The sequence below is a fragment of the Hylobates moloch genome, unplaced genomic scaffold (genome assembly GCF_009828535.3).
Source record: "Hylobates moloch isolate HMO894 unplaced genomic scaffold, HMol_V3 SCAFFOLD_3, whole genome shotgun sequence".
Lineage (NCBI taxonomy): Eukaryota > Metazoa > Chordata > Mammalia > Primates > Hylobatidae > Hylobates > Hylobates moloch.
The window spans coordinates 1136016-1158433 of record NW_026652278.1 but is presented as its reverse complement, the minus strand read 5'-3'; the positions used below and the strand labels follow the sequence as shown (position 1 = coordinate 1158433).

At 62.4% G+C, this 22418-nt stretch overlaps 1 protein-coding gene across 10 annotated transcripts; it reads left to right on the top strand.

The window, feature by feature from the left end:
* Window positions 1-40: 40 nt before the first annotated feature.
* Window positions 41-20247, top strand: PWWP2B (PWWP domain containing 2B). 10 transcript variants are annotated; one of them, XR_009212666.1, is made up of 5 exons: window positions 41-192; window positions 7408-8768; window positions 12525-12642; window positions 13137-13190; window positions 13627-13719. XR_009212666.1 is itself a non-coding variant. In XM_058435879.1 (5 exons), the coding sequence occupies exons 1-4, from the start codon at window positions 68-70 to the stop codon at window positions 13694-13696; spliced, it is 1674 nt and encodes a 557-aa protein (XP_058291862.1). In that variant the 5' UTR covers window positions 41-67; the 3' UTR covers window positions 13697-13730; window positions 19525-19562. The 10 variants fall into 10 exon arrangements, 6 of the variants coding, with proteins under 6 accessions (XP_058291862.1, XP_058291863.1, XP_058291864.1 ...); XM_058435879.1 differs by lacking the exon at window positions 13137-13190 and adding an exon at window positions 19525-19562 and having other exon boundaries at window positions 13627-13730; XM_058435880.1 differs by lacking the exon at window positions 13137-13190 and adding an exon at window positions 14361-14722 and having other exon boundaries at window positions 13627-13730.
* The last annotated feature ends 2171 nt before the right edge of the window (window positions 20248-22418 follow it).

The window sequence follows — 22418 nt, the reverse complement described above, 5'->3', positions numbered from 1 at the left end:
GGCGGCGGCGGCGGCGGCGGCGGCGGCGGCGGGGCGGGGCGGGGGCGGCCTGGGACGCGGCGGGAGCATGGAGCCGCGCGCCGGCTGCCGGCTGCCGGTGCGGGTGGAGCAGGTCGTCAACGGCGCGCTGGTGGTCACGGTGAGCTGCGGCGAGCGGAGCTTCGCGGGGATCCTGCTGGACTGCACGAAAAAGTGAGCGGGGGCGCGGGCCGGGACACCCCCGGGGTCCCCACCCGACACCCGCCTCCGCCTCCCGGAGACCCGGGACGCGCCTCCGGGGTGGGGGTGGCGTGGCCCCCGCGCCCGCTTTCGGTTTCTGCCGAACCCGGGTTTTGGGGCGCGCGAGTGCGGCCGCCACTCTGGGGGCGAAAGTGGTTCTCAAAGTCGTCGCGACTTTTCGGGGCGGGCGCCGGGCCGGGCCGGGCCGGGGCGGGGGGCGCGGGGCCGGGGTCCCGGAACTCCACACATCTGCCATAATTAACGCACTTTTCTTTGTTCAGACCCACTGTTGAATTCGGCTGTTGGCAGAATTGTCGTTAAAGCGGGGGAGGGTCAGATGCGCCGTGGCCTTGCCCTGGCAATTACTCACAGGTGGGGGTGCCCTGTCGAAGGCCATGGGCCCCTGGCTGCTGGGAGTGACTCCGCGGCTAAGGTTTGGATTCGGGGAGAGCAGTTGCGCCCAGCTGTGCGATTTAAGAACAGTTTCAGGCCAGGGAGCCCTGAGTCATGGGGGCGTGAAGAGGTACAAGCTGTGGGAGCCATGGGCACATCCCCCGGGAGCCCTGGCTTCCTGGGTGGGGGGCGCAGGGCAGGGCGGGGCGGCTCCTCCTGAGAGGCACCTGTGCACCGGCTGCAGGGACCCATGCAGTGCAGATGAGCCTCCTGGACACCGCGTCACATGGCAGGGAGCTGTCGCTGCCAGATCAATGATTAGGCATGAATCAGGCTGTGGCCTCGCTGCGCTCCTGCAGGGCTTTCTTTTGAAACTGGGAGCAGGAAAAGGCACCTCTTGTAAAGGCCCAACTTTTTCCATCCACGGAGCCCAGATTTTTGCCTGGTGACATGAATTAGCAGAGAGGACTGTGTTCCTTCCACAATTATTTCGCAGACGTTATCTCTTCATTAGATGTGCCAGAAGCCATTTATCCACAAGTCATGTGATTTAACATATGGCTCCCGTGTGGCTGTTGCCCGCTCCGTGTGGGCTACTGCTGGGAGTGCACGGGCAGGATGGAGGGACACTCGGGGGCTGCAGAATCGCCACCTGGGAGCTGCCATCCCCTCCACCATCGGCCTCAGCTTCCTCTGGCAGGCAGGGTTGGGCTTGGTCCTGGTCCGCAGGGCCGCACCCCTGCCAGACCTGCACCACCTTGCCTGGCCTTTCCTCCCTGGAGAGGGGCACGAGCAGCAGTGGGTTGCCCCATTTCCTGGGCTCCTTGACTCCGGACAAGGGAGGCTGAGAATATCTGCAGTGGCCTCGGGCTCTCCTCCCTGAGGCCCATGGCTAACCTGGTTTGCAAATCTACACCACCACCTCCCCTTCATGGAAAAAACCAGGCCCGATGGGACCCCCGGCGTGGGAACTGGCAGCTGTAGGATGCATGGGTGTCAACCTTGCCTGCCACGTTCAGCTGTAACCAGAGCCGCCCACGGAGCTGGGCGCTGGGCCTCTGCGGGCACAGCCACTTAGCAGCCGCCCTTGCTGCCTTGGGCTGGCCCCCTTGTCCTTGTGGGGAATCTGAAGGTAGAGCAGGCTCTCCGACCCCAAGTCCTGAGGCTTGTCCTGGAAGGACCCCTGCCCCCTCCCTCCTCTCCCGTGTGCCTGAGTCTCTCTGGCTGTTCTCTTCTCCCCCACCCCCAGTCCTGAGGCTTGTCCTGGAAGGACCCTGCCCCCTCCCTCGTGTCCCCTGAGCCTGAGTCTCCAGCCGGTTCTCCGCCCTTGATTTCCGAGTCCCAGGGCTCCTGTTTCCAGCCCTGCCTGGGACTGCAGGGTGCTGACCTGCCTTCCCCAGGTGCCAGTTTCTCATCAGGGCGTGGTGCCTGCCCTTATCCCCCGCGTGTGACAGTGGAGGCCCAGTCCCCAAGTGTGGGTGCTGACTCGTGGGGAAGAGCTGCTGGGAGCCCTATGACAGGTGTCCGCCCACCTCAGGGAACCTGTGGGGCCCAGTGCAACCGGCGCTGTTGAGCGCAGGCGGCGGGCAGCCAGGCACCTGTTCAGAGCAATCCCACGGGAATGGCGGCCCCGCTCACACAGGCGCCGGGACGCAGGGCTGAGGTGGGCCCAGCAGCCAGCGTTTGTTGTCGGCCGGTTTGGGAGATGGCATTCTCTCCCTTGCTTGCAAAGCAGAGGGGAGAGGGGCTTGGCAGGTGGGTGGAATTGCCTGGCCTGTGCCAGAAGGCCGTGTGATCTGAAGCAAGATTCTCTTGAGCGTCAGCCTGCATGTACATCTGGGTGAGTTCAGTGCACACCTACTGTGTGCCAGGAAGTGGGCTGAGCCCGGAGCAGGCGGTCCCCAGTGATCTTCCCCCAATCTGGGCCAATGTGGTGGTTCCTTCCAGAGCATTGATGACGCCAGCCTTGCCCTGACCTGCGTTGTTTTGCGGGTGATTTGGGGGTGTGCTTCTGGTTGAGGATCTTGGGTGGGGCGGCCCTGGCTGAGGGGTGGCCTGAGGACAGACGAGGCTCTGAGTGCAGAAGGGCTGGCCTGCCCCACCAGAGCCTCCTGGCTCGATCCCTGAGCTGGTATTTATCGGCCTCCCCCAGTTGTGGGTTGCCTATGGTTCCAGACACAGACTGCTGGAAAGGTCAGGGGACTGTCCTCTGTGAACCACACCCTAGCCCAGACACCCTAGCCCACACTGTTCCAGCAGAAGGGCACCCTGAGCTCTGTCCTGGGCTCACCTGTCCAGGTGGAGGCTCCACTGCTGGGGGCTGCTCTTGGGACGATTCACTCAACAATCAACGGGGGGAGCACCTGGGCCAGGGCTGCAGTGGTGATAGGCTGTGCTCCCTGCCCTTGGGGAGTGAGAGGGACACAGGCCTAGTGCACTGAAGGCCAGGGCACCAGGAGGCCCGGCTAGCATGGCTGGTCTTAGGAGCGTCTCAAGGGGATGGCATCTGAGTGAGTGGGTAAGGAGGGCGTGGGGTGGGGGCCTGCCCTTGTGCTACTTGGGGAGCCCCACAGGGCTTAGAGAGGGACTATGCTGATGGCTCATAAACCCTTGAGTCCAGGACACAGGGGGCCGGCCGTGGCCACCTGGTCCCACCTGCTCTCCCCTGGAGATCCTGGAGCAGGTGCCCACAGGGTGAGGCAGGCTCCCCTTGTGGGGCCTTGGAGGAGGTGCTCCCCTGGTGTCTAGCCTGTGGCTTCTCCTGCCAGCCTGCTTTCCGTAACCCCTGAGAGAGGTGGCCCGGGGAGGTCCCACTGCCCCCAGCAGGCCTGACCTGCCCGCCCTTTTCCCGCATGCTGTCCTGCTGTGGGTGTCTGCAGCGCGACGGGGAGACTGCACACGCTTTCTAGACTGACACTGGAGCATAGCCGAGGCCTTGGGTGCCAGACTCAGGCTGTCCTGGGCTGCACTGAGGCTGCCTGTTCCTGTCCCAGGAGCCGCATTTTCTTTACCTCTTTAGGCCACAACAGGGTGGCCTTTCCTGATCAGAGAGCGAGGAGGGAAGGTCCAGGGTGAATGTGGGCCCAGGAGGCCAGACAGGGGGCTGCCATGTGGGCATCTGCCATCTCATGGCCCTGGTCTGTAGAATGGGGAAGCCGTGGGGAGGTGCTGCCAGCGAGTGCAGGGGGCTTGGGCAGGCAGCCAGGGCTGTGCTCCTCCCAGCCACGGCCACGGCCCCGGGCAGACCTCGGGCCTGGGCCTTTCTGGGAGTTTGGCTGAGCCTGACATCCAGGCGAGGCCCCAGGGCCGCCATGGCCGAGTTAAGGCTCGGCCACTTGTGTCTGGCTGAGGACCTCAGGCCTGGTCTCCAGGGCCCCCATGTCCTTGCTGGGATGCTGCTGTGCCATTACAAGTGGCACTGGCGTACTTTCTGCTTTGGGGTCTGGTCCATTCTGCAATTAGAGACTCCAGGGCGTCTCACCCCTGCCTCGGTTTCCCCAGCCGTTTCTCAAAGCAAAGGTTATTTGTTCTGTCCCTGAGCTCACAAGGATGCCGCGTGAGGCTTGCTTCAAGGGGCCCCTCGCTTGTCCTCTTCCCCATGGGCAGGGCCCAACTGGTGGCTCTAAAAGGGCAGCCTGGACCCAGCAGGCTCATCTGGCTCCAGGGCCTCTCCATCTTCCCAGCTGCCAAGGCTCGGTGTTCCCTGTGGGTCACAGCCAGGCCAGCGGGGCCCCTGTCCCTAGGGGTGGGTGTGTGGGGAACTACACTGCACCTGTGCACTTCCAGAAGGACCACTCTTCACATCCCAGGGTCCAGGATAAGCCACTGAGGTTCTCCCTGTGCCAGCGCCATCCCCGTGCCTGGAGGCAGCAGACCCCAGCGGGCACCCACCCACTCAGCCTGGAGGCACGTTCCCTGGTCTCGCTCGGCCTCACCGGCCAATCTGTGAAATGGGAAGACTGATCTGTATCTCGTGGGGTTGCTCAAGGAGGGCAGGAGCCGAGCTCCCAGCAGCCTGGGGGCCCTGCTGTTAGCTTTGCAAGATCCCTGGGGCTGGGTTCCCCCACCCGTCCCAGCCTGCGGAGTGAGCTGTTCCCACCCTGTTCTGTTCCCACCCTGTTTACCCACCAGTGCGCTGGGGTGTGGCCTGGGCAGGGCGGCAGCTCCAGGAAGGAAGTATGGCTGCCTGACGTGCCAGGGTCACCGGCCGTTTCTGCAGGGCTGGCTTGTCCGGTCCCTGGGCACTGATGCAGGTGTGACTCAAGGCCCCAAAGGGGATGGCAAAGCTCAGGCTGCCCCTCACCTGTTTGATCTGCCTGGGAAGGGGCTAACCCCTTCCCTGGCCTGTGGCTGAAGATCCTGGGGCAAGGGGTGGGGCTGGCTCTGTTTGTGGGGCCCTCCTCAGGCTCCTGGCACCTTCAGCCCAGTCCACAACCCCGTGTGGTCAGGGTGCCATGTTCCCCAGTCCTAGCGGGGTTGCCCCCTCCCTCTGGCTGTCATAGCCACCGTCGTCTGGCAGGGATACTTCTGCTCTGTGGGGGGCCTTCTCCTTGCCAACATCCCCTCATTTGCCCTCATTTGAGGCCCTTTCATGGGGTGTAGTGGGTCCTATGGAGGGGTTCCTGGCTCCCCCAACAGCAAGGGGCCGTAAGCACGCTGGCCCAGAAGCTCAGGGTGCCTGCGTGCACCAGCGGGCGTGTGCACCAGCGTGAGGAGTGTGCATGCACATGGACGTGCTTGTGTGTGAGCACACGAGGTTGGTTCTCAGAATGCCCAGCCTATGTTAAATGCTCACAAGGTGCTCATGGAAGATGATGAACTGGCTGCTGATTTGGGTGCGGAGGCCAGTTCTGGCTATGAGGCCAGGGGACTTGGAGACACCAGCCTGCAACCCTGGGTGGGGGTGGGGGCTGGCTTTGGGCAAAGGCTCATCTTCCGCAGCTTAACTCTGGCAAACCATTTCTGTAAGTGAAAGTCGCCAGTTTGGGTGGCCCCACTGTGGCCTGGCTCACAGACAGCGTATAAAGGAGCCTGGGGGCTGTGCTGTGTGCTGGTGAAACTTTCTTCACAAACGCTGGAGCGGCCAGGTGTGGCCCACTGGCCCCCAGGGTGCATGGGGTCTGTGCTCCTCGGTCCTGGCACCAGCACCTGGCTGGGACTGGTGAGGGCACCGCCCAGGACTGGCCTCAGCGCATCATGCCCTTGGGCCTGTGTGCCTGGCTCTCCTTTCTCGAGAAAGTCTTAGCCCATCAGAATTGAAGACAGCCCGCTTCCCAGGGCTGCTGCAGGGCTCAGTGAGACCACGTGCACAGGGGGCCCGGCCCGCACTACAGAGACGCTCCTGCCGTCGCTAGCCTGTGGCTGCAGGCCCCACAGCGGTGCCCGGCCAGAGGAGAATGGGGCGGGTGGGGCTCACTCTGAACACCCCCACCCACCACAGAGCAGAACCCCCCACCCCGTGTTCATCCCCTCGCAGGCCCCAAGGCCACTGCTGCGCCCTCCCCGGCGAGTCGCAATGCTGTCTTGCTTTTCTGTCTCTTTCTCCCCATCTCCCTCTCTTTTTTCTCTGGTTTAGCTACAGCAGTCTTGAAAATTGCATCTCGTTTGTTACCGGTTACACGTGTTCACTGTGGAAACACGTGGATTCTGTGGACCTGTCTTCCATGGTTTGTGGTAACGTCAGCGTTCCCAGAACTGTTTTCCTGACGTGCTCACAGCAGCTTGTTGGGCGGGATGAGGCCAGCAGGGGACAGGGCTCGTGGACATTGGCTGCACTTGGGCCTCGAGAATGATGGGGCAGCCGGGTGTCTGTGCAGCGAGGTGGCCTGCACTCTAGGACGTGAGCTGCTTCTGAGGACAAATCCCCCAAAGCCACGCACAGTGCTGGGCATTGCCTGTTAAGTGCAGGCTGCCTGGCCCAGCGAGTCCCAGGATGAGAAGGCCTTTACCTAGGATTGGTGTCTTGGCTGTGGCAGCTGCAGGGCCTTAACTGTGGCTCCCCCAGCAGTGGCTGCTCCTGCCCCTTTTGCCCCTTCCCCTGCAGATCGTGTGACCCAGCGGGGGAGGGCCTGACGGTGCCAGGCGGGCAGGGAGGGCCTTCCAGGTTGTGTGGGCAGATGGGGATGAGGGCTCTCTCGGGGTCACTGAAAGCATCTGGGCCATCTCCAGAGGGCTCAGCCCTGGGCCACGCGCAGCCCCACCCCAGACACACGTCACGCACCTGGAACCCTGCTCCTGTAGGACGGCCTTCTCCTGGGCTCCTGCAGGGAGCTTTCTCCAGGGGCTTGCGTTGGGGGTTGAAGGGTTGCCTGGCCCTAGGGAGATCTTCCCTGAGTCCCCCAGCCCCTCGGAGAGGAGAGGAGGGAACGGCTGAGCCTGTGAGCAAGGAGCCTGAGTTTTGGGGCCCAGGGCCACGGGCCACAAGCAGCCAGACCCCTCCCCAGGCCAGGTCAGGCTTCCTGGGAGCATTCCTGCTGGGGTCCACATGTCCCTTGGGGCCATGGACTGAGGCTCGGAGCCTCTGTGCCTCTCTCTGGCCGGGGAAGCAGCTGGCCTCCCGGCCATGTGCTGCGTGACTTTGGAAGGCACACGCCTTGCCCTGCTGTGTCCAACCCAGGACGTACATAGGGAACATGGGCATTGGCTTACCGTCCCGAAATACAGCCCTGGACTCGGCATGGCTCGCTGCCCAGACCTGCTGGAGCACGGGTCGGGGGCCTTGGCTCTGGGGGCTGGTTCGGGTGGCAGATGTGCCAGGGTCCCTTCTCACTGTGGTTTCTCTCTCTCCATTGCCAGGTCCGGCCTCTTTGGCCTACCCCCGTTGGCTCCGCTGCCCCAGGTCGACGAACCCCCTGCCAGCAACAGCCATGGCCAGGTTCCCGAGGAGGGGGATGCAGAGGTGATGCAGCTGGGGTCCAGCTCCCCACCTCCTGCCCGCGGGGTTCAGCCCCCCGAGACCACCGGCCCCGAGCCACCCCCGCCCCTCGTGCCGCCGCTGCCCTCCGGAAGCCTGCCCCCGTACCCGCCGTACTTCGAAGGCGCCCCCTTCCCTCACCCGCTGTGGCTCCGGGACACGTACAAGCTGTGGGTGCCCCAGCCGCCGCCCAGGACCATCAAGCGCACCCGGCGGCGTCTGTCCCGCAACCGCGACCCGGGGCGCCTCATCCTCAGCACCATCCGCCTGCGGCCGCGCCAGGTGCTCTGCGAGAAGTGCAAGAGCACGCTGAGCCCCCCGGAGGCCAGCCCCGGACCCCCGGCCGCGCCCAGGGCCCGCAGGAGGCTGGGCAGTGGCCCGGACAGGGAGCTCCGCAAGCCGGAGGAGCCGGAGAACAGCGACCCCACGGCTGCGGCCACCGCCAGGAGGAGCAAGAGGGAGAGGCGAGAGGCGGACAGGGCCCCGGCGGAGCAGGTGCCGCGGAGCCCGGTCATCAAGATCTCCTACAGCACGCCCCAGGGCAAGGGGGAGGTGGTCAAGATCCCCTCCCGCGTGCACGGCTCTCTGGAGCCCTTCCGTCCCCAGCAGGCCCCGCAGGACGACGGCAGCCAGGACCCCGAGGTGCCGGACAGAGAGTCCCGGGACCGGCCGTCCTGCGCGCCCTCGGCCTCCATCCCCAGGCTGAAACTGACGCGGCCTGTGCCGCCCGGCGCGGACCTGCCGCCCCCTAAGATCCGCCTGAAGCCCCACCGCCTGGGGGACAGCGAGCACGAGCCCGTGTACCGGGCCGAGCTGGTGGAGGAGCTGAACGGGTACCCGCGGGACAGCTCGCCGGCGCCCTGTGCGGACGGCCCTGCCGGTGGGCTGGGGGACTTGTCTTCTGGAAGTTCGGGTGAGGACGATGACTTCAAGAGCTGTCCCCAGGGTGCACAGGGACGCGAGGGCTTGGCGTTTCTTGTCGGCTGCCCTGAGGGGAGAGCAGACTGCGCCAGTGAGTCGGCGTGCAGCAGCGACAGCCTGGACGAGGCCAGATCGTCCGGCTCGGAAGGGACACCGGCAGACACGGGTGACCTCTCGTCTGGCCACGGCGCGCCCGCGCCCCCCGCGTCCAGAGAGGGTCGCCAGACGGTGCCGCCCCTGACGGTCAGGCTGCACACGCAGAGCGTGTCGGAGTGCATCACGGAGGACGGCAGGACTGTGGCCGTGGGGGACATCGTCTGGGGTAAGATCCATGGTTTTCCTTGGTGGCCGGCGCGTGTTCTTGACATCAGCCTCGGCCAGAAGGAGGACGGGGAGCCGTCTTGGCGAGAAGCGAAGGTCTCGTGGTTCGGTTCTCCGACTACGTCGTTCTTGTCTATTTCAAAACTCTCCCCTTTCTCTGAATTTTTCAAACTGAGATTTAACCGTAAGAAGAAGGGGATGTATCGGAAAGCTATAACCGAGGCTGCAAATGCCGCGCGACACGTGGCCCCGGAAATCAGGGAGCTCTTAACCCAGTTTGAAACGTAACTGGTTCCCTGACCAGGTGAGTGTGCCAGCGGCAGCCTCCTTCCCCCGGCCAGCCCAAGCTCACACCTGTGTCCGGGCCGTGCCTCTGCCCCGGGCCCCGAGGCCCAGGGAGCCGCCGCCTGTGCCCCTCAGCTGGCTTGCTTGGGGCCCCAGCCGTCCGGAAAATGGTTGCCCTCACTGGTGATGCCATCTGCGCTTCTGATTCACACAAGAGGCGCACTGCAAGGAGGCCAGTCACCACCGGTGCTTGTTGAAAGCACACAGCGAGTTTGTGTTTGGCAGCCATTTTTCAAAGGCCAGAAGGGAGCTTCTCATGCTCTCATTCGTTGTTTGGAGTCAGGGATGTGGTCTGACGGATCCTGGGGAGGGGAGAGCCCAGGCTGAGGCCCTGCCTTGCGTTACTCACTCAGGGAACACACTCTCACTGCTCTTTCCAAAGATCAGAGCGGGCGTCTCCCTCCTCCCGCTCACGGATAGGCCATCCCAGGACATTAAAGGAGGGAGGGCGAGGTGAGCTTCCCACCCTCAGATGAAGCCCCCACCCCAACTCCCCAGACTGGCCCAGCCCTGCCCCCCACGACCCCCCCGAATCTTCCTCCTGGGTCAGTGCACACTCCGTCGTCAGCAGGCTGTGTGCGTGTGCCTCTAGGACCTGGGACATGGTGTGGGGGCCTGTTCCCGGGGACAGCACCTCACTGTCGGCCTCCCCTAGGAGCACTTTGTAGAATCTCCAGCCAGGCCTTGTGTGGATTCTCTGTGCCTGGGGGGCACTACGCTGTGTGGAGGTGTGGGCGTGTCACCTTGTGGGGCTGGGGGCACCACCCACGCCCCTGTAATCACCATGTGGGGCATCCGGAGCCTGCCGAGGGGCTGTTTTCTGCCCTGAGCTCCTGAAGGCCGCTCTCCCAGCTCCAGAGGCCTCTCCGCACCTCCTAGATGCCCCTCTTGTCTTCCCAGCAGGAGAGGCAGGCCAGGGAGGAGTCCTCTCTGGGTGGGGGCAGCTGGTGGCCCTCTGTGCTCTTCTTCTTGGCTCCATGGCCTAATCGCCCCCTGGATGCAGAGATTGCAGGGGGTTGCTATACGCAGAGGGCAGGGCCAGGGCTCCGCCTAGGCCTTGGTGACGTCTGGTGACCTTGTCTTCCCTGGCCACCTGCCCAGAGGCCTTACAGTTTCCCAGGTGACAATCCTCGGGCCTTAGCCTTTGTTGGGGGTGGGGACTGGAGCGCCTGGTGCCCCTCCACTGCTGCACCCTGCGTATTGGGGTTCCGGTGGAAGCAGTGATGAGAGATCACTGTGGTCGAGCCGGGGTCCCCAGGGTCCCCAGGCTGCCTGGCTGCCCAGGCTCTGGCCTGGCCTCACCCCCTCCCTCCAGCCACCCAGCTGTATCTGCCTTGTTCTCCTGAGGCCAGGCACAAACCTGGCTGCTCCCCTCACCCCAAGAACCAGGCCCTTTTCTGATCAGTTCTGGGGCCTTGGGGCAGGCGTGGGGCAGGTGCCCTGTTGGGGAGTGGGTGTGGGTGCCGTCTCTCAGCTTGAGTCTGGGGAGTGTCTCAAGCCGGGGCACCATCCTCTGAGGGGTAGGAGGAAGGTCAGAGGACTCTGGTCTGCTGTCCCGGGGGGCCCTCCCCGAGTTCTGGACTCAGGCGTTTGCAAGGCGTGACGTCCCCCCACGCAGGACGTCTCCAAGTGAGGCCTGAGGCCTTGGCTGGCAGGGAGTGCCCAGCCAGGAGGACGGGAGGACAGTCTTGCAGGCTTAGGGCCGGCTGTGTTTATCCGGAAGTAGAGGAAGAATCTCACCAGACGGGTTTGCCTGCCTCCACGGGGGGCCGTGCCTGCACACGGGGCCTGTGCCAGGACCAGCCCCCTGCTCTGGGAGTGGGGGTGCCGGATCCTTTCAGCACCAAAGCGCAGAGTGGTGTGTGCCTGGTCGGCTTTTTAGTCTTGTTTCCTGAGGGCTAAAGCCCAAGTGCTCCGCGTGATCAGAGCTGGTGTCTCATGGGGCCTGGGATCTCCTGCCCTCTGTGGGGTTGGTGGTCCTTGGGGGAATGTTTGCTTTGAAGTGTCAGCAGCGCACCTCTGGTCTGCTCTTTGTAGGGGAAATGCGGGGGTACCTGCCTTTCCTGGGAAGGGGGACCCGCCAACACCATCGTGAAGGTGCACCTCTCTGAGCAGAGGCTGAGTGTGGTGTGGGGCGCTGCTGGCCATGCCCGAAGGAGGGGCGGGAGGAGGAGGCTGCCGTAGGGGCTGGAGCTCGGGCAGGAAGGCCTTCTGGGGAAGGTCGTCCTCCCAGTTCCTGCTCACCAGCCACCCTGGCCTGGCCCCAGCCGCTCCTGCAGCCACCCGAGGATGAGGACGGGGACGGCTGGGTGGTGTCAGAAGCTTCCTGAGGTTTGTGGGTGTCTGCTGCCTGAGGCACTTGTCAAGGAGCAGTCACCACAGGCACTGCGAGATCGGCTCCGTTGCGGGGATACTGAGCCCAGTGTTCCCCGTGGGAGACCCCTCACTCTCTCAGCTTGCTACGGGGCTGGAGGCCCTGCTCAGGGGTAGACGGATGCCCCACAGACCACAGGGTGCCAGGGCACTGGGCCTGTGGCCGGCAGTGCCAAAAGGCAGCCTGGCTGGCACAAGGGACGGGCACATCGGCCTCAGCAGGGGCCGTGCTAGGACGTATGGCTGTGTGACACACTTGGGCACCCCTCCGTGTGAGGTCCTGATTTAGGTGCGCCAAGGCTGGGCTGGCCTCCTGTGCAGGAATAGAAGCCGTTGGGCCTTGTCCCAGCCGGTCACCTGCTGTTGCAGTCTCAGTGAGCCAACACCTCTGAGCCTGTTTGTTCACCGCTCCCAGGGTAACAACAGGTCCCACCTCTGAGTGAGCGACACTCCACCCCGGTGGTCACGGCCGGCTCCAGGGCCCGTGAATGGCCTGTGGCCGCTGCCCTTGGAGGTGACCACTGTGCCCTCTCAGGCCGGCAGGAGAAGCCGTTCCCTGGGACTTCTCCTACACCCACAGGGACCCCTTGGGGTTAGAGCTGAGGTCCGGGGCGGGGGCAGGTGGTGGAGACCAGGCTCTGGGGTTACTGTGCCTGGGAGCAGCCTCCTGCTTCAGGTGCAGGCACCGGACATGCAGGGTCAGGGGCCCAGCAGGAGCTGCCTGGCCAGGCTTGTCGTGCAGCTGGGAATGGGGACCCAGAGAAGGCAATGCTGCCCACATCCGCACCACCGCCTGGGCCTACGGAGCCTGAGAGGGGAAGGCAGCTCCTCCCTAGTGTGAGCCCCGGGGCCTCGGGCTGGGGTCCTGCCCCCGTCCAGGCTCAAGGTCCTCTCTCTGCTCCCCGGTCTCTCCCTCACCACCCACCCACCCACACCTCTACTGAGGGCCAAGCACTCCACTGGACCCAGGCTAGAAGGGGGGCCAAATGGGGAGGGCTGTGAATCACCAGTTCCCAAATTAGTGCATAATCACACACAGGAACTGCTGAGAAGGAAGGGAAGAGGGGCTTGAAGCAGAGCATCCAGCGAGAAACCTGGCCTGGACTAGGATCCGGGAAGGCTTCCTGGAGGAGGTGGCAGGAGCCAGGATCTGAATGGTGAGCTAATCAGGAGCTGATGGGGTGAGGGTGGGGTCGAGTGTTCTAGGCAGGAGGAGGGCAGGGCATGTTCCAGGGGTTGTGGAGGTGGGCAGAGGGCCCGGTGGGCCAAAGCAGACTCTGGGTGCTGTTGGAGAATTACAGAGGAGTGAGATGGTCTTGTTATTATTTGTCAGTTAAAAATAAAATAACACTTTAAATAATCTGATAGCTTTACAAATAAAATAAATGACCTCCAGCCGTGAGGACAGGAAGAGTGACGGGGGACGGGGAGGCTGGGCGGTGTGCAGGTGTCTCCTGGAACCAGGGGAGCCACCGTCTGTGCCCCGCATCCTCAGGGGTGGCTCCAGTTCTTGGGAGGCACCTGAGGCCTGGCTGGAGGCATCTCAGGGGAAAGCTCACAGGCGGGTCAGGCAGAGGGCTGGGGGCAGGGATCCATATTTGTCGGGGGGACCTGGGCCAGGACAATGCTTGGGGCGGGGGGTTCTCCACAGACGGGCCGCTTGAGGCAGAGGCTTTGGAGCAGCAGAGGCGGGTGGAGATGACAGGTGACTGGACGTGTGCACTGTGCGGGAGCAGGAAGGAGGGTGGTGGAGAGTGGGTGGCACTGGCCAGCCCTGTGGGGAGGACCTGAGGCGGGACCTTGCCCGCCCTGCACCTCAGCACCACTGCAGTCGGGTGGCAGGGGGGCGGCCCAGAGGGGCGGCGGGCTGCCTGGTGTTCTGGGATCCGAGGGCCAATGGGGGCACCTGATCCTGCACAGGCACCTCCTGTGCTTCCCTGTCGTGGCCAGGGCGGGCCGTGCTCTGCCGACGCGTGGACTGGAAGCTGGGCACCTCCCCGAAGTGGGGACTCAGTGCTCTCCTGGTGTCCCGGCCTCTTAGGCAAGGGGGTGATTTCACAGGCCCCCAGACAGTGCAGGCTGGAGGGGTCCAGCCTCCTGTGGCCCCAGGGGCCCAACCCTTTCTCCTCCTGCCCTGGCAGGGGACTTTCGGGGACGTACCCAGCACAGCCTCCGTCAGCAGCTGGGAGCACTGGGTTTCTGCACCACTGAACGGTCAGTGTCCCTGGGGTCGTCCTTGTCTTTTGTGAGTTTCCTGTAGCTGCTGTAACAAACCTCCACACGCTGGGGCCCTGAGACCGCAGGCGTTTATTCCCATGCCTCTGGGGGTCAGGAGCTTGAGTCAAGGCGTGCAGGGCTGTGTGCCTTCAGCTCCAGACGAGAATCCCTCTTGCCTCTGCACCTCCTGGGGGTCCAGGCGTCCCCCTCTCATGACCACGTCGCCCCAGGCTCTGCCTCCATGGGCTCAAGGCCTCTGCCTCTTCGAAGTACCCTGGTGGCATCTGGGGACCCGTAGATAGCACGGGAGGGGGCGCTTATCTCAAAACCCTCATTTAATCACATCGCAAACACGATGTCGCAGAAGGTGCCATTCCCAGGCTCCCGGGACGAGGAGCACCCGGTCTCATTCACTCCGTATCCCCAGTGCTGTGTGTGTGGGCAGCGTGGGCACAGCCCAGGGTCCACCCCAGCCTCATGTCCGACAGAAGGGAAGGCCCCAGGGAGCAGGGGTGGAGACGGGCTTCAGCCCAGGGGCCCGTGGGGCGAGGGAGGGGCCCACTGCTTCAGAAAGCTCCGCCGTGCACAGGCCATAGGGGCAGCATGGGCCACTTCCGATCTTCAGCTTCATAATGTTGATTTCTCCTGGGAAATAAAGATAATAATGAGGACGCTGCCCGGCACTGGAGTGCTGAGTCGGCAGGAGCCGCTGCCGGGACTCGGAAGAGTGCGGTGCTCCCTGGAGTCTCCAGGCCAGAAGCGCCGCCGCCGTCCCCAGGCTTCGGCTTTTCTGATTTATGTTTTCCTTTTAGCACAGCACCCTTGAGCTTCCTGCACAAAACTTGCTTTTCTCTTCCTCCAACTCTAAATAAAAACGCTCTTCTGCTTCCGAGGACGGGTTTCTCAGCTGACCTCCCTGCGTTGATTTCAGGGAATTCAGGTCCCACGTGAAGGTTGTAATTATTTTGTTCCAGAAGGAAACAGAGGCCTGTAATTCTGAGCCTGCTGCAGGGGTTCAGGCCCCGCCCTACCTCCTGGCTCCCAGCAGCCGGGCAGCCGGTCCCTGCCGCCTCCTCCCAGCCAGCAGCTTGGGCATTGAGGCCACGTTGGTGGGGCAGGCGGGCAGGTGCTGGGGTGTTTGGAGTTGCTTCTCAGGGGATCAGATGCCTGGGACATGGGGGACTTTCCCAGTGTGGGGGGTGCTGCTGGAGGCCCCTGCCCACCCATGCCTTCAAAGCCAAGCGTTGTGCCCACCTCTGGTGAGATGCCCTAATGCCATGTGGACCTGTTGCCAGGCGTCCTAGTTGCTTCCTGGGTCTCACCTTCAGCTCCAAATCCTTGCCCCTGACCCCACCGGGCTTCGATGCCCTGGATAGGGCGTGTGCCCCATGTCAGAGGATGGGGAGTGGAGGGTGGGACTTCCTGCACGCCGTGGGGCTCGCTCTCTTGCCAGGACCCCCTCAGGGGCGGTGGGAGCTCCTGCCCGGCAGGAGGCTCTTCCCTCCTGGAGCCCCCAGGGTTGGTTGCAGGCTTGGGGTTGTCAGCCTCATCCGTTCCGATCAAGTTCACCCAGGTTTTCACCCTGGGGCTCCACTCAGCGTTGGTGATCGCTTTAAGATTTGCTCTTTCATGAGGGATTACGAGGTGCTGGCCCTGGTCTTCATTTACTCACTAGAATTCTTGCAAAAAAGCCTCTTTCCTTACCAGCTTTCCGTGGCACTGCACCAAGACTTGTGGCCACCCCCCGCTTGCAGAGAATTCTTATGGAGGCCAGGGCAGATGCGGGGGCTGGTTCCCCAGGTCCTTCCAGCTTGGCCGAGGAGTCCCTCCTGAGTGTGTGTGTCTTGTGAAAGCGCACGTGTTTGCTAACATATCTAGTCAGGTTCGATCCACACAAGTGCTATTCTTTCCATGCTCAGACGGTGCCATCTTAGATCAGCTGACAGGGGCCAGTGCCCGTGTCCTGTGGTGACCACAGCAGCCTGCTGGCGTCTTTGCCCCCGCCGTGCCACGTCATCCGGGCTCACTGTGCGTTTTCTGGCTCAGGCCCGAGGCAGCCACGTCCCTGGGAGCCCTGCTTCCTGCTTTCTGCCCCTGCGGCCGCTGCTGTTTCTAAATCTTTGCAGTTGACACAGCTAGGATTCACTTTTGTGTCTGATGCCGGAAATCTTGACTTTTAATGTTAACATGATCAATTTTATAGATGTAAAAGTTAATATATCAACATTTAATATAGGTGTGTAAAATATTTAAAATATAACAATATAATGTCACATATTACTGAAAATATATATAATACTATTATGATGCAGTGTGATAGTTTTGGAAGAAAAGCACCCTAGCACCTCCCACCAAGGAGGGTGCCCGCGGGCGTCCCGGTGGGTGGGGCCAGCGAACACCTGAGCTCGCCCTGCCCGTCTTTTTGTCCCGGGGTCTGGCCCTTTGAGGTGTGTGTCACGTCCCTCTCTCTGCGGCAAAGTCATGACCTCAGAACACACTTAGGCATCTTTGTTTCATTCACTTTCTATTTTTAGAGACTCCCCGTTTTTTTAAAACCCACTGTGATAGGATTCTGTGGGCACCTCCGCAGCCCTGGGTCCACTCCCGTCCTGGTCTCCCTGGCCTTCCCCTGGCCGCATCTGGGCAGGGCCCGGTGATCCTTCTGGGCTTCCAGCCTAAGCAGCACCCCACGCCGGCTTCTCCTCCCCGCCCCTCGCCTCCTTGTGATGTGCAGAGCTGTGGGGCACACCCTACTCCCTGGGGGGACTCTGGCTGTCCCAGTCTTTTCTCCAACAAGCTGTGGGGAGGGTGTGAGCCACCAGCTTTCTCACCACGGAGAAGGCGTGGCCCAGGAAGGGAGGTGCTGGTGCCTTGGGGCCTCAGAGACAGTGGAGTGGGAGAGAGGTAGGTGAGCACGAGACTCTGACCCCGTGTCCAGGTGGGGGCTCTGAGGGCTCCCAGGCAGGTGGGGCCCCAAGGCCTCCAGGTTCCTGAGAACACCTCGTGTCCTGGAGGCCTCAGTGACGCAGAGCAGCTGAGCTCAGCTCCATGAGCGAGGGTCATCTAGAAAGTTGGGAGAGACGTGAGGAGTGGCCAGTGCTGCTCCAGCCTTGGAGTCTGTCTCTGCTGCCGAGAGAGACAGCAGTGGCTCCTGTGAAGACACAGTGGCTCCCGTGAAGTCACAGTAGCTCCCGTGAAGGCCACTGCTGCTGTTCGGGACGAAGGGCCCGTCCAGGCTGTCTCCTCCCAAGGCCCGTTACGCATTTTTCTAATGAGGATAGTGGCTGATGGATGTTTACCGACGTTTCCAAAGGTCATGCTGTTGTTGATGGAGAAGGACTTGGACAGTTTTAATGACCTCCCGGGGCTGTGTGTTTCTTTGCAGGGAAGTGTGGTTGCCTTTAATTTGAGCCTCTTTCGAATCCTAAAATGCTGCCTTAGAAGGGGTGGACAGAGCAGGTTCCAGGCATGGCAGGGACCCCACTTGTGCCACAGCACCAGCTGTGGCCTCTGCGGATCGCCCAAACAGCCCTCCTCCTGACCCATCTTGCACACAGTCCCTGGTGACTCCCTAGAAGTTTAGGAGGGACCCCAGGGGCAGGAGGACGCATAGGTGGAGCCACTGCGATTCCAGGGTCGGCCTCCACCTCCCCGTCAGCCGTGGAGCGGGTGGCTCAGGCTGCCTTATTACAGCTGCCTCTTCCTTCTGAGAAATGGAAAACGGTATTTGTAGGAATGCATTTGTGTGACCGGCTCTAATCCTCGCGAACATTCCTCACAGGGACTGCTCAGCTTCCCATACAGAATCTGCGGGGTTGGAGAAAGTTATTCCAGGACTGGGAAAGTGAAGCCTCGTGGTTTGGAGGCACTGACGCATGGCTCTGTTCAGGAGTCACTGTTAGTACCCCCGGCAGGTCTCAGCTGGTGTTGGGCTGGGGACTGTGTTAGCGGGGCCTCTGAGAGCCTCCTGCGCCCCCTGGGACGTGCATGGGAGATGGTCCAAAATGCAGCTTCTCTTTAATTTGTGTTTGTGTCAATCGTACCATGTATGTTCAATTTTTACAAGTGCAGTGGTCACATGCAATATGTAATGACAAGAATTCACCTTCATATTTCTAGAGGATGTACTGCTGCTGCTGCTTGATCCTTGAGTTTTCAATTTAGACGTTAGTTACGGGCTTTTTCTATGGAAGATGAAGAGGCTGAGATCTCCCCTGTTCACTGCCACACATACCCACTCTCACACACACACACATCCACTCATACACACTCACATCCACTCACACACACACACATCCACTCACACACATCCACTCACACTCATTTACTTACACACACTCTCACATCCACACACATCCACACACACGTATCCACTCACACTCATTTACTCACACACGTACACACGCACTCACACACATGTCCACTCACACACATCCACTCACACACACATCCAAACACACATCCACTCACACACACTCACACACACACATCCACTCACACACACACATAATGTTTGGCTAACTCAAGACTTGGTGTTTATGTTAATGATCGCAGCCCATCCATGTAGAGGATTACAGATGTTGCCGGCCCTTTCTTCTCTGCAGCATTGATCCCGGCTTGGTGCTTGGTCTTCAAATTGTTTACAGTGTTGTCACTCAGGAGTGACCAGCGTGAGGAGAAAGAATCCCCTCTCACACTCACGCTCACACACACATCCACCCTCACACTGTCACACAGCACACACCTGCAGGTGCCCTCCAGGCCTCCCCGCGTGCCGCTGGTCTTCCTCACAGCATGGTGGTCTCAGGGCGGTTGCAGTTTCTCCCGTGGCAGCTCAGGGCTTCCACGAGGGCAGCACTGGAAGTGGCAGCGGCCTCTCCACAGGGCCAGGACAGGGGCAGGTCCCTCCAGTGACTTCTCAGTGGGGCCGTGACAGGGGCAGGTCCCTCCCGCCCTGCTGTGGTCAGGCAGGGCCCATGGGGCACCTTCCTTCTGACAGGAGGAGTGGCGCGGCTGGTGTGGTCCCATGCGCCCTCGGCTCTGCGGGCTCCACTGCCTTCCCCGTCCCCGTGCTCTCCACCCGCCGGCTGGTGGAGAACTGGGGCTGACAGTGTCTGTCCCTCTGCTTGTTGGATTTAGGGGGCTGCTTCCTTCAGGGCCCAGGATTGGCCCTGGGTTGCGGGGCTGAGGGGACCATCTGTCCCCGCCAGGTCTCTCTGCCTGTGGTGGCCATCCGGGGCCTGCGTGGGCTCAGGTGGGGGTTGATGGAAGCAGGGCTGACACCTGGGGCTCCGCACAGATCTGAGAAAGGGTATTCCCCTCAGGGTCTAGCCCTCCCTTCCCACCCTGGGACCCCCGTATGTGGGGCTGTGTCCTGGTGGAGGGGGCTTGGGGCTCCTCCCCAGGCTCGGGTCTCCACAGGGCTGTCAGTGTGAGGCGAGGGTCCCCTGAGTCATGTATGGGGGCCCTTCCACACCATGCACCCGGCACAGGCATGGTCATCAGCCCCCACCAAGAGGCCACGAGGCTCCAGGCCTGCTGGCTTCTCTGTGGCCCTGCGTGTAGGGCCTGTGGACTGTGGGACTTCAGGGCGAGTCCTGTGGCCTGAGTCCCCAAGCATGGAAGACCCTGCATTCTCCCCCAGCACAGCCGGGCTGTGGGCCCTGAGGGAAGGAGGGCCGGTGGGAGCTGGGGGGGTGCTGGGGGTCCCGGGTGAGCCTCAGACCCTCCGGGGCACCCTGGCCTGGTGCTCAGACCTTGAGGGGCTGGTCCCCCATACTTGACCCTGAGTTAAACCTCTGCCCCTTTTTGCTTTCCCCAAGGTCACCGACGATGAGGGCGCACCTGCTGTCCTGGAGCTTCCGATCTCCGTTCGGGGACCCTGTGAGCCTTCTGGCCGGCTACGTGCAGAGCCCACTGGGCACGGTGGTCGGCCTGGTGTGAGGCCCCCCAGGGACCGGCAGTGTGTCCAGGGAGGGGATGGCCCTGAGCCCAGCGGCTCCTCCCGCTGAGTGTATTTCTTCCCGCCACTCAGCCCGTGGCTGCCCTGGCTCACGAGGCAGTCGGGACTCGTGACTTGCTGGCTGCTGCTGCTTCGCATGCTGGGGTCCCATGGAGGAACCGGGCCTGCTGCCCCGGCCTCGCCCGCAGCTGGTGTGGGCGGCCGTCTCGCAGGCTCAGCGTGGTCTCCCGCAGGCTTCAGAAAAACCCAATTGCACGTGTGGGATTCTTCCCCAGCCCTTGGGTGCGGGGTCTCTGTGCACTTGAGAGCTGGGGGACCCACCCACCATCTCCCACTCCAAGTTCATCCCAGAGCGTGGGGCCCGCTGGGCACCCGGCACCCGGCCTGCAAGGCCACCTGTCCCCCAGATGCTGCTACGAGTGACCAGTGCTGTGTGGAGGAGGCCAAGGGCCGCCCCTGGGAAACCAGGCTTCAGCAGTACGAGGAAAAGAAACTTGCTCTGTTTTGTAACAGCGTGTTCCTCTTCCTCGTTTTTGTCACTTTAAAGACCAAAAAGAATAAAGAAAGAAAAGAAAAAAATTAATCTGCTCTTTCTTTGTTTAAATGCTAAAAAAAAAAAAAAAAAAAAAGAGAGAGAGAGAGAAACGTATGTCGTAGTTGTTGAAGTTGTGACCTGTGTGGCCACGGTTCACACTCATGCGTGTGTCCCCGTAGGGGCTGGGCGGGGCCCGAGTCCCCTGGGCACTGCTGGGCGGGGCCCATGTCGCACGGGTTGCGGTGACGCCGCCACCGGCTGCATCTCGCTGCCTCCAGGTGGGGGGACGCTGGCCACCGCCCTGAGCCCCAGGAGGGCTGTGGGCTGAGTCCCCATCTCCAGGCCTCCCTGCTGGCTTTGCAGTGGACACTGGGATTTCCCGGAGGGGCAGTGCTCTGCACGCGGGCAGCTTTGTTCCTTGTTTCCTGGAGTGAAACCTCTCATCCCTTGTTTCTTGATTTGCTCATTCAGAACCAAGGGAGATCTCAGAGGTGACGATGGTGGCTTTGCTTGTTCCTGGTTTTGCTAGAACATTCTGTGCCCTAAAGGCATCGCTGCCCTCAGCAAGGATCGTCTTGGGTGGGGTTCGGGGAGGGCAGCACGCACCTGGAGGGTCCTCTCCAGGGCACGTGAGGGAACAACCGTCATGGTTTCCTGTGGTTCTGGACCTGACTTACGAGGAGGGGCATGGTTTTCAAACTGGTTTGTAGCAGCAGCGCCCTTTTCTCCACAAAATCACCCAGAATCACTTCCTCCCGGAGGGGCTGGGCTCACCCTCCTGAAGCCCTCCAGGCCCAAGGGTCCTGGGAACCCTTTGAAAACCCAGGGAGAGGCTCGCATGAGCCCAGGAGAGCAGAGCCGGGACTTGAGAGGAATGAGATTAGCTCCCGCTCCCCTCCTCCCTCCCCGGCCCTGCCCACGTGGGTGCACCAGAGTCAGGGCCCTGACCCTCGGGGCTGGGCATCTCATCCCTCTGAGCTCCGGTGCCCAGGGGCTGCCCTGCCTGACCTGCTGCTCGGGGTGACTCCCCCTGCCGCACACCCCACTTTGCACCCAGGACCTCGTACTGACTAGGGTTCGCTCCTCTTTACGAAGCGAGGCCTTCGTAAAGCTTGGTACTGCTTCAAGAAATGTGTGTGTCCAATGGAAGGAGCAGGCCTCACCCCTGGGACAAAATATGCGTGCAGCCCTGGGCACATTCACTCCCAGCTGCCCAGCCTGCGACTAGAGCTCAGCCCCTGCAGGTGACAGCAACAGGACCCCCCTTCGAGCCTGAGGCCAGGACTGACACCACAGCCTGCAGCTCCTCCCTAAGCCCAGCCCCAGCCCTTGCCCTTCACTCCTGAGACCCTGCGATGCATGGGTGGGGCTTTCATCCCGTGAGGAGCGGAGGCCCAGGGAGGTGGGTTCCCCGACTGCCAGTACCCACTGGTCAGGCCGGGCTGGACCAGGTCCTGAATCCCCGCCCTTCCACCCATGGGCTCCCCAGGAAGGCTGAACTGGGGGAAGAATTCCTGCTGGGACAGCCCTGCTCTGGGACCAGGGTTTCGTCCCTCTATTAGAGGGGGTTAGGGGGACACCTGGGAGTGGAACACCTGAGGGAGGGGCACCTGGCGGGGAGCCTTGGGGGAGGAGGCACCTGGGGGAGGAAGTCTGGAAGAGGGGTCTCCTAGAGGAGGGGCACCTGGGGGAAGGGCCTGGAGGAGGGGTCTCCTGGGGGAGGGGCACCTGGGGGAGGGACCTGGAGGAGGGGTCTCCTGTGGGAGGGACCTGGAGGAGGGGCACCTGGGGGAGGGACCTGGAGGAGGGGTCTCCTGGGGGAGGGACCTGGAGGAGGGGTCTCCTGGGGGAGGGGCCTCCTAGAGGAGGGGCCCTTGGGGAGCCAACCCTAGTCAGTACGAGGTCATGGGTGCAAAGTGGGGTGTGCGGCAGGGGGAGTTGGGGCCTCAGCAGGGCTGCCCGGAGCTGGTCCTGGGCCTCTCTTGCTCTGGGTCTCCCCTGCTCTGGGTCCAGCCTCCCAAACATCCCACCTGGCAAGACATCCTCGCTCAGAACAGAGCCACCCCTGGCCGTCTTCCCAGGGTTTGTCGTGGAGAGGGCTCTGACCCTTTGGCCTTCAAAGGAGCTTCGGGGTTGGGGTACGTTTGTGGCCCCAGTAGCCGCTGTGCTGGGGGCCCAGGGCAACTCTTCCAGGAGCAGGGAAGGCACTGCTGGCACCA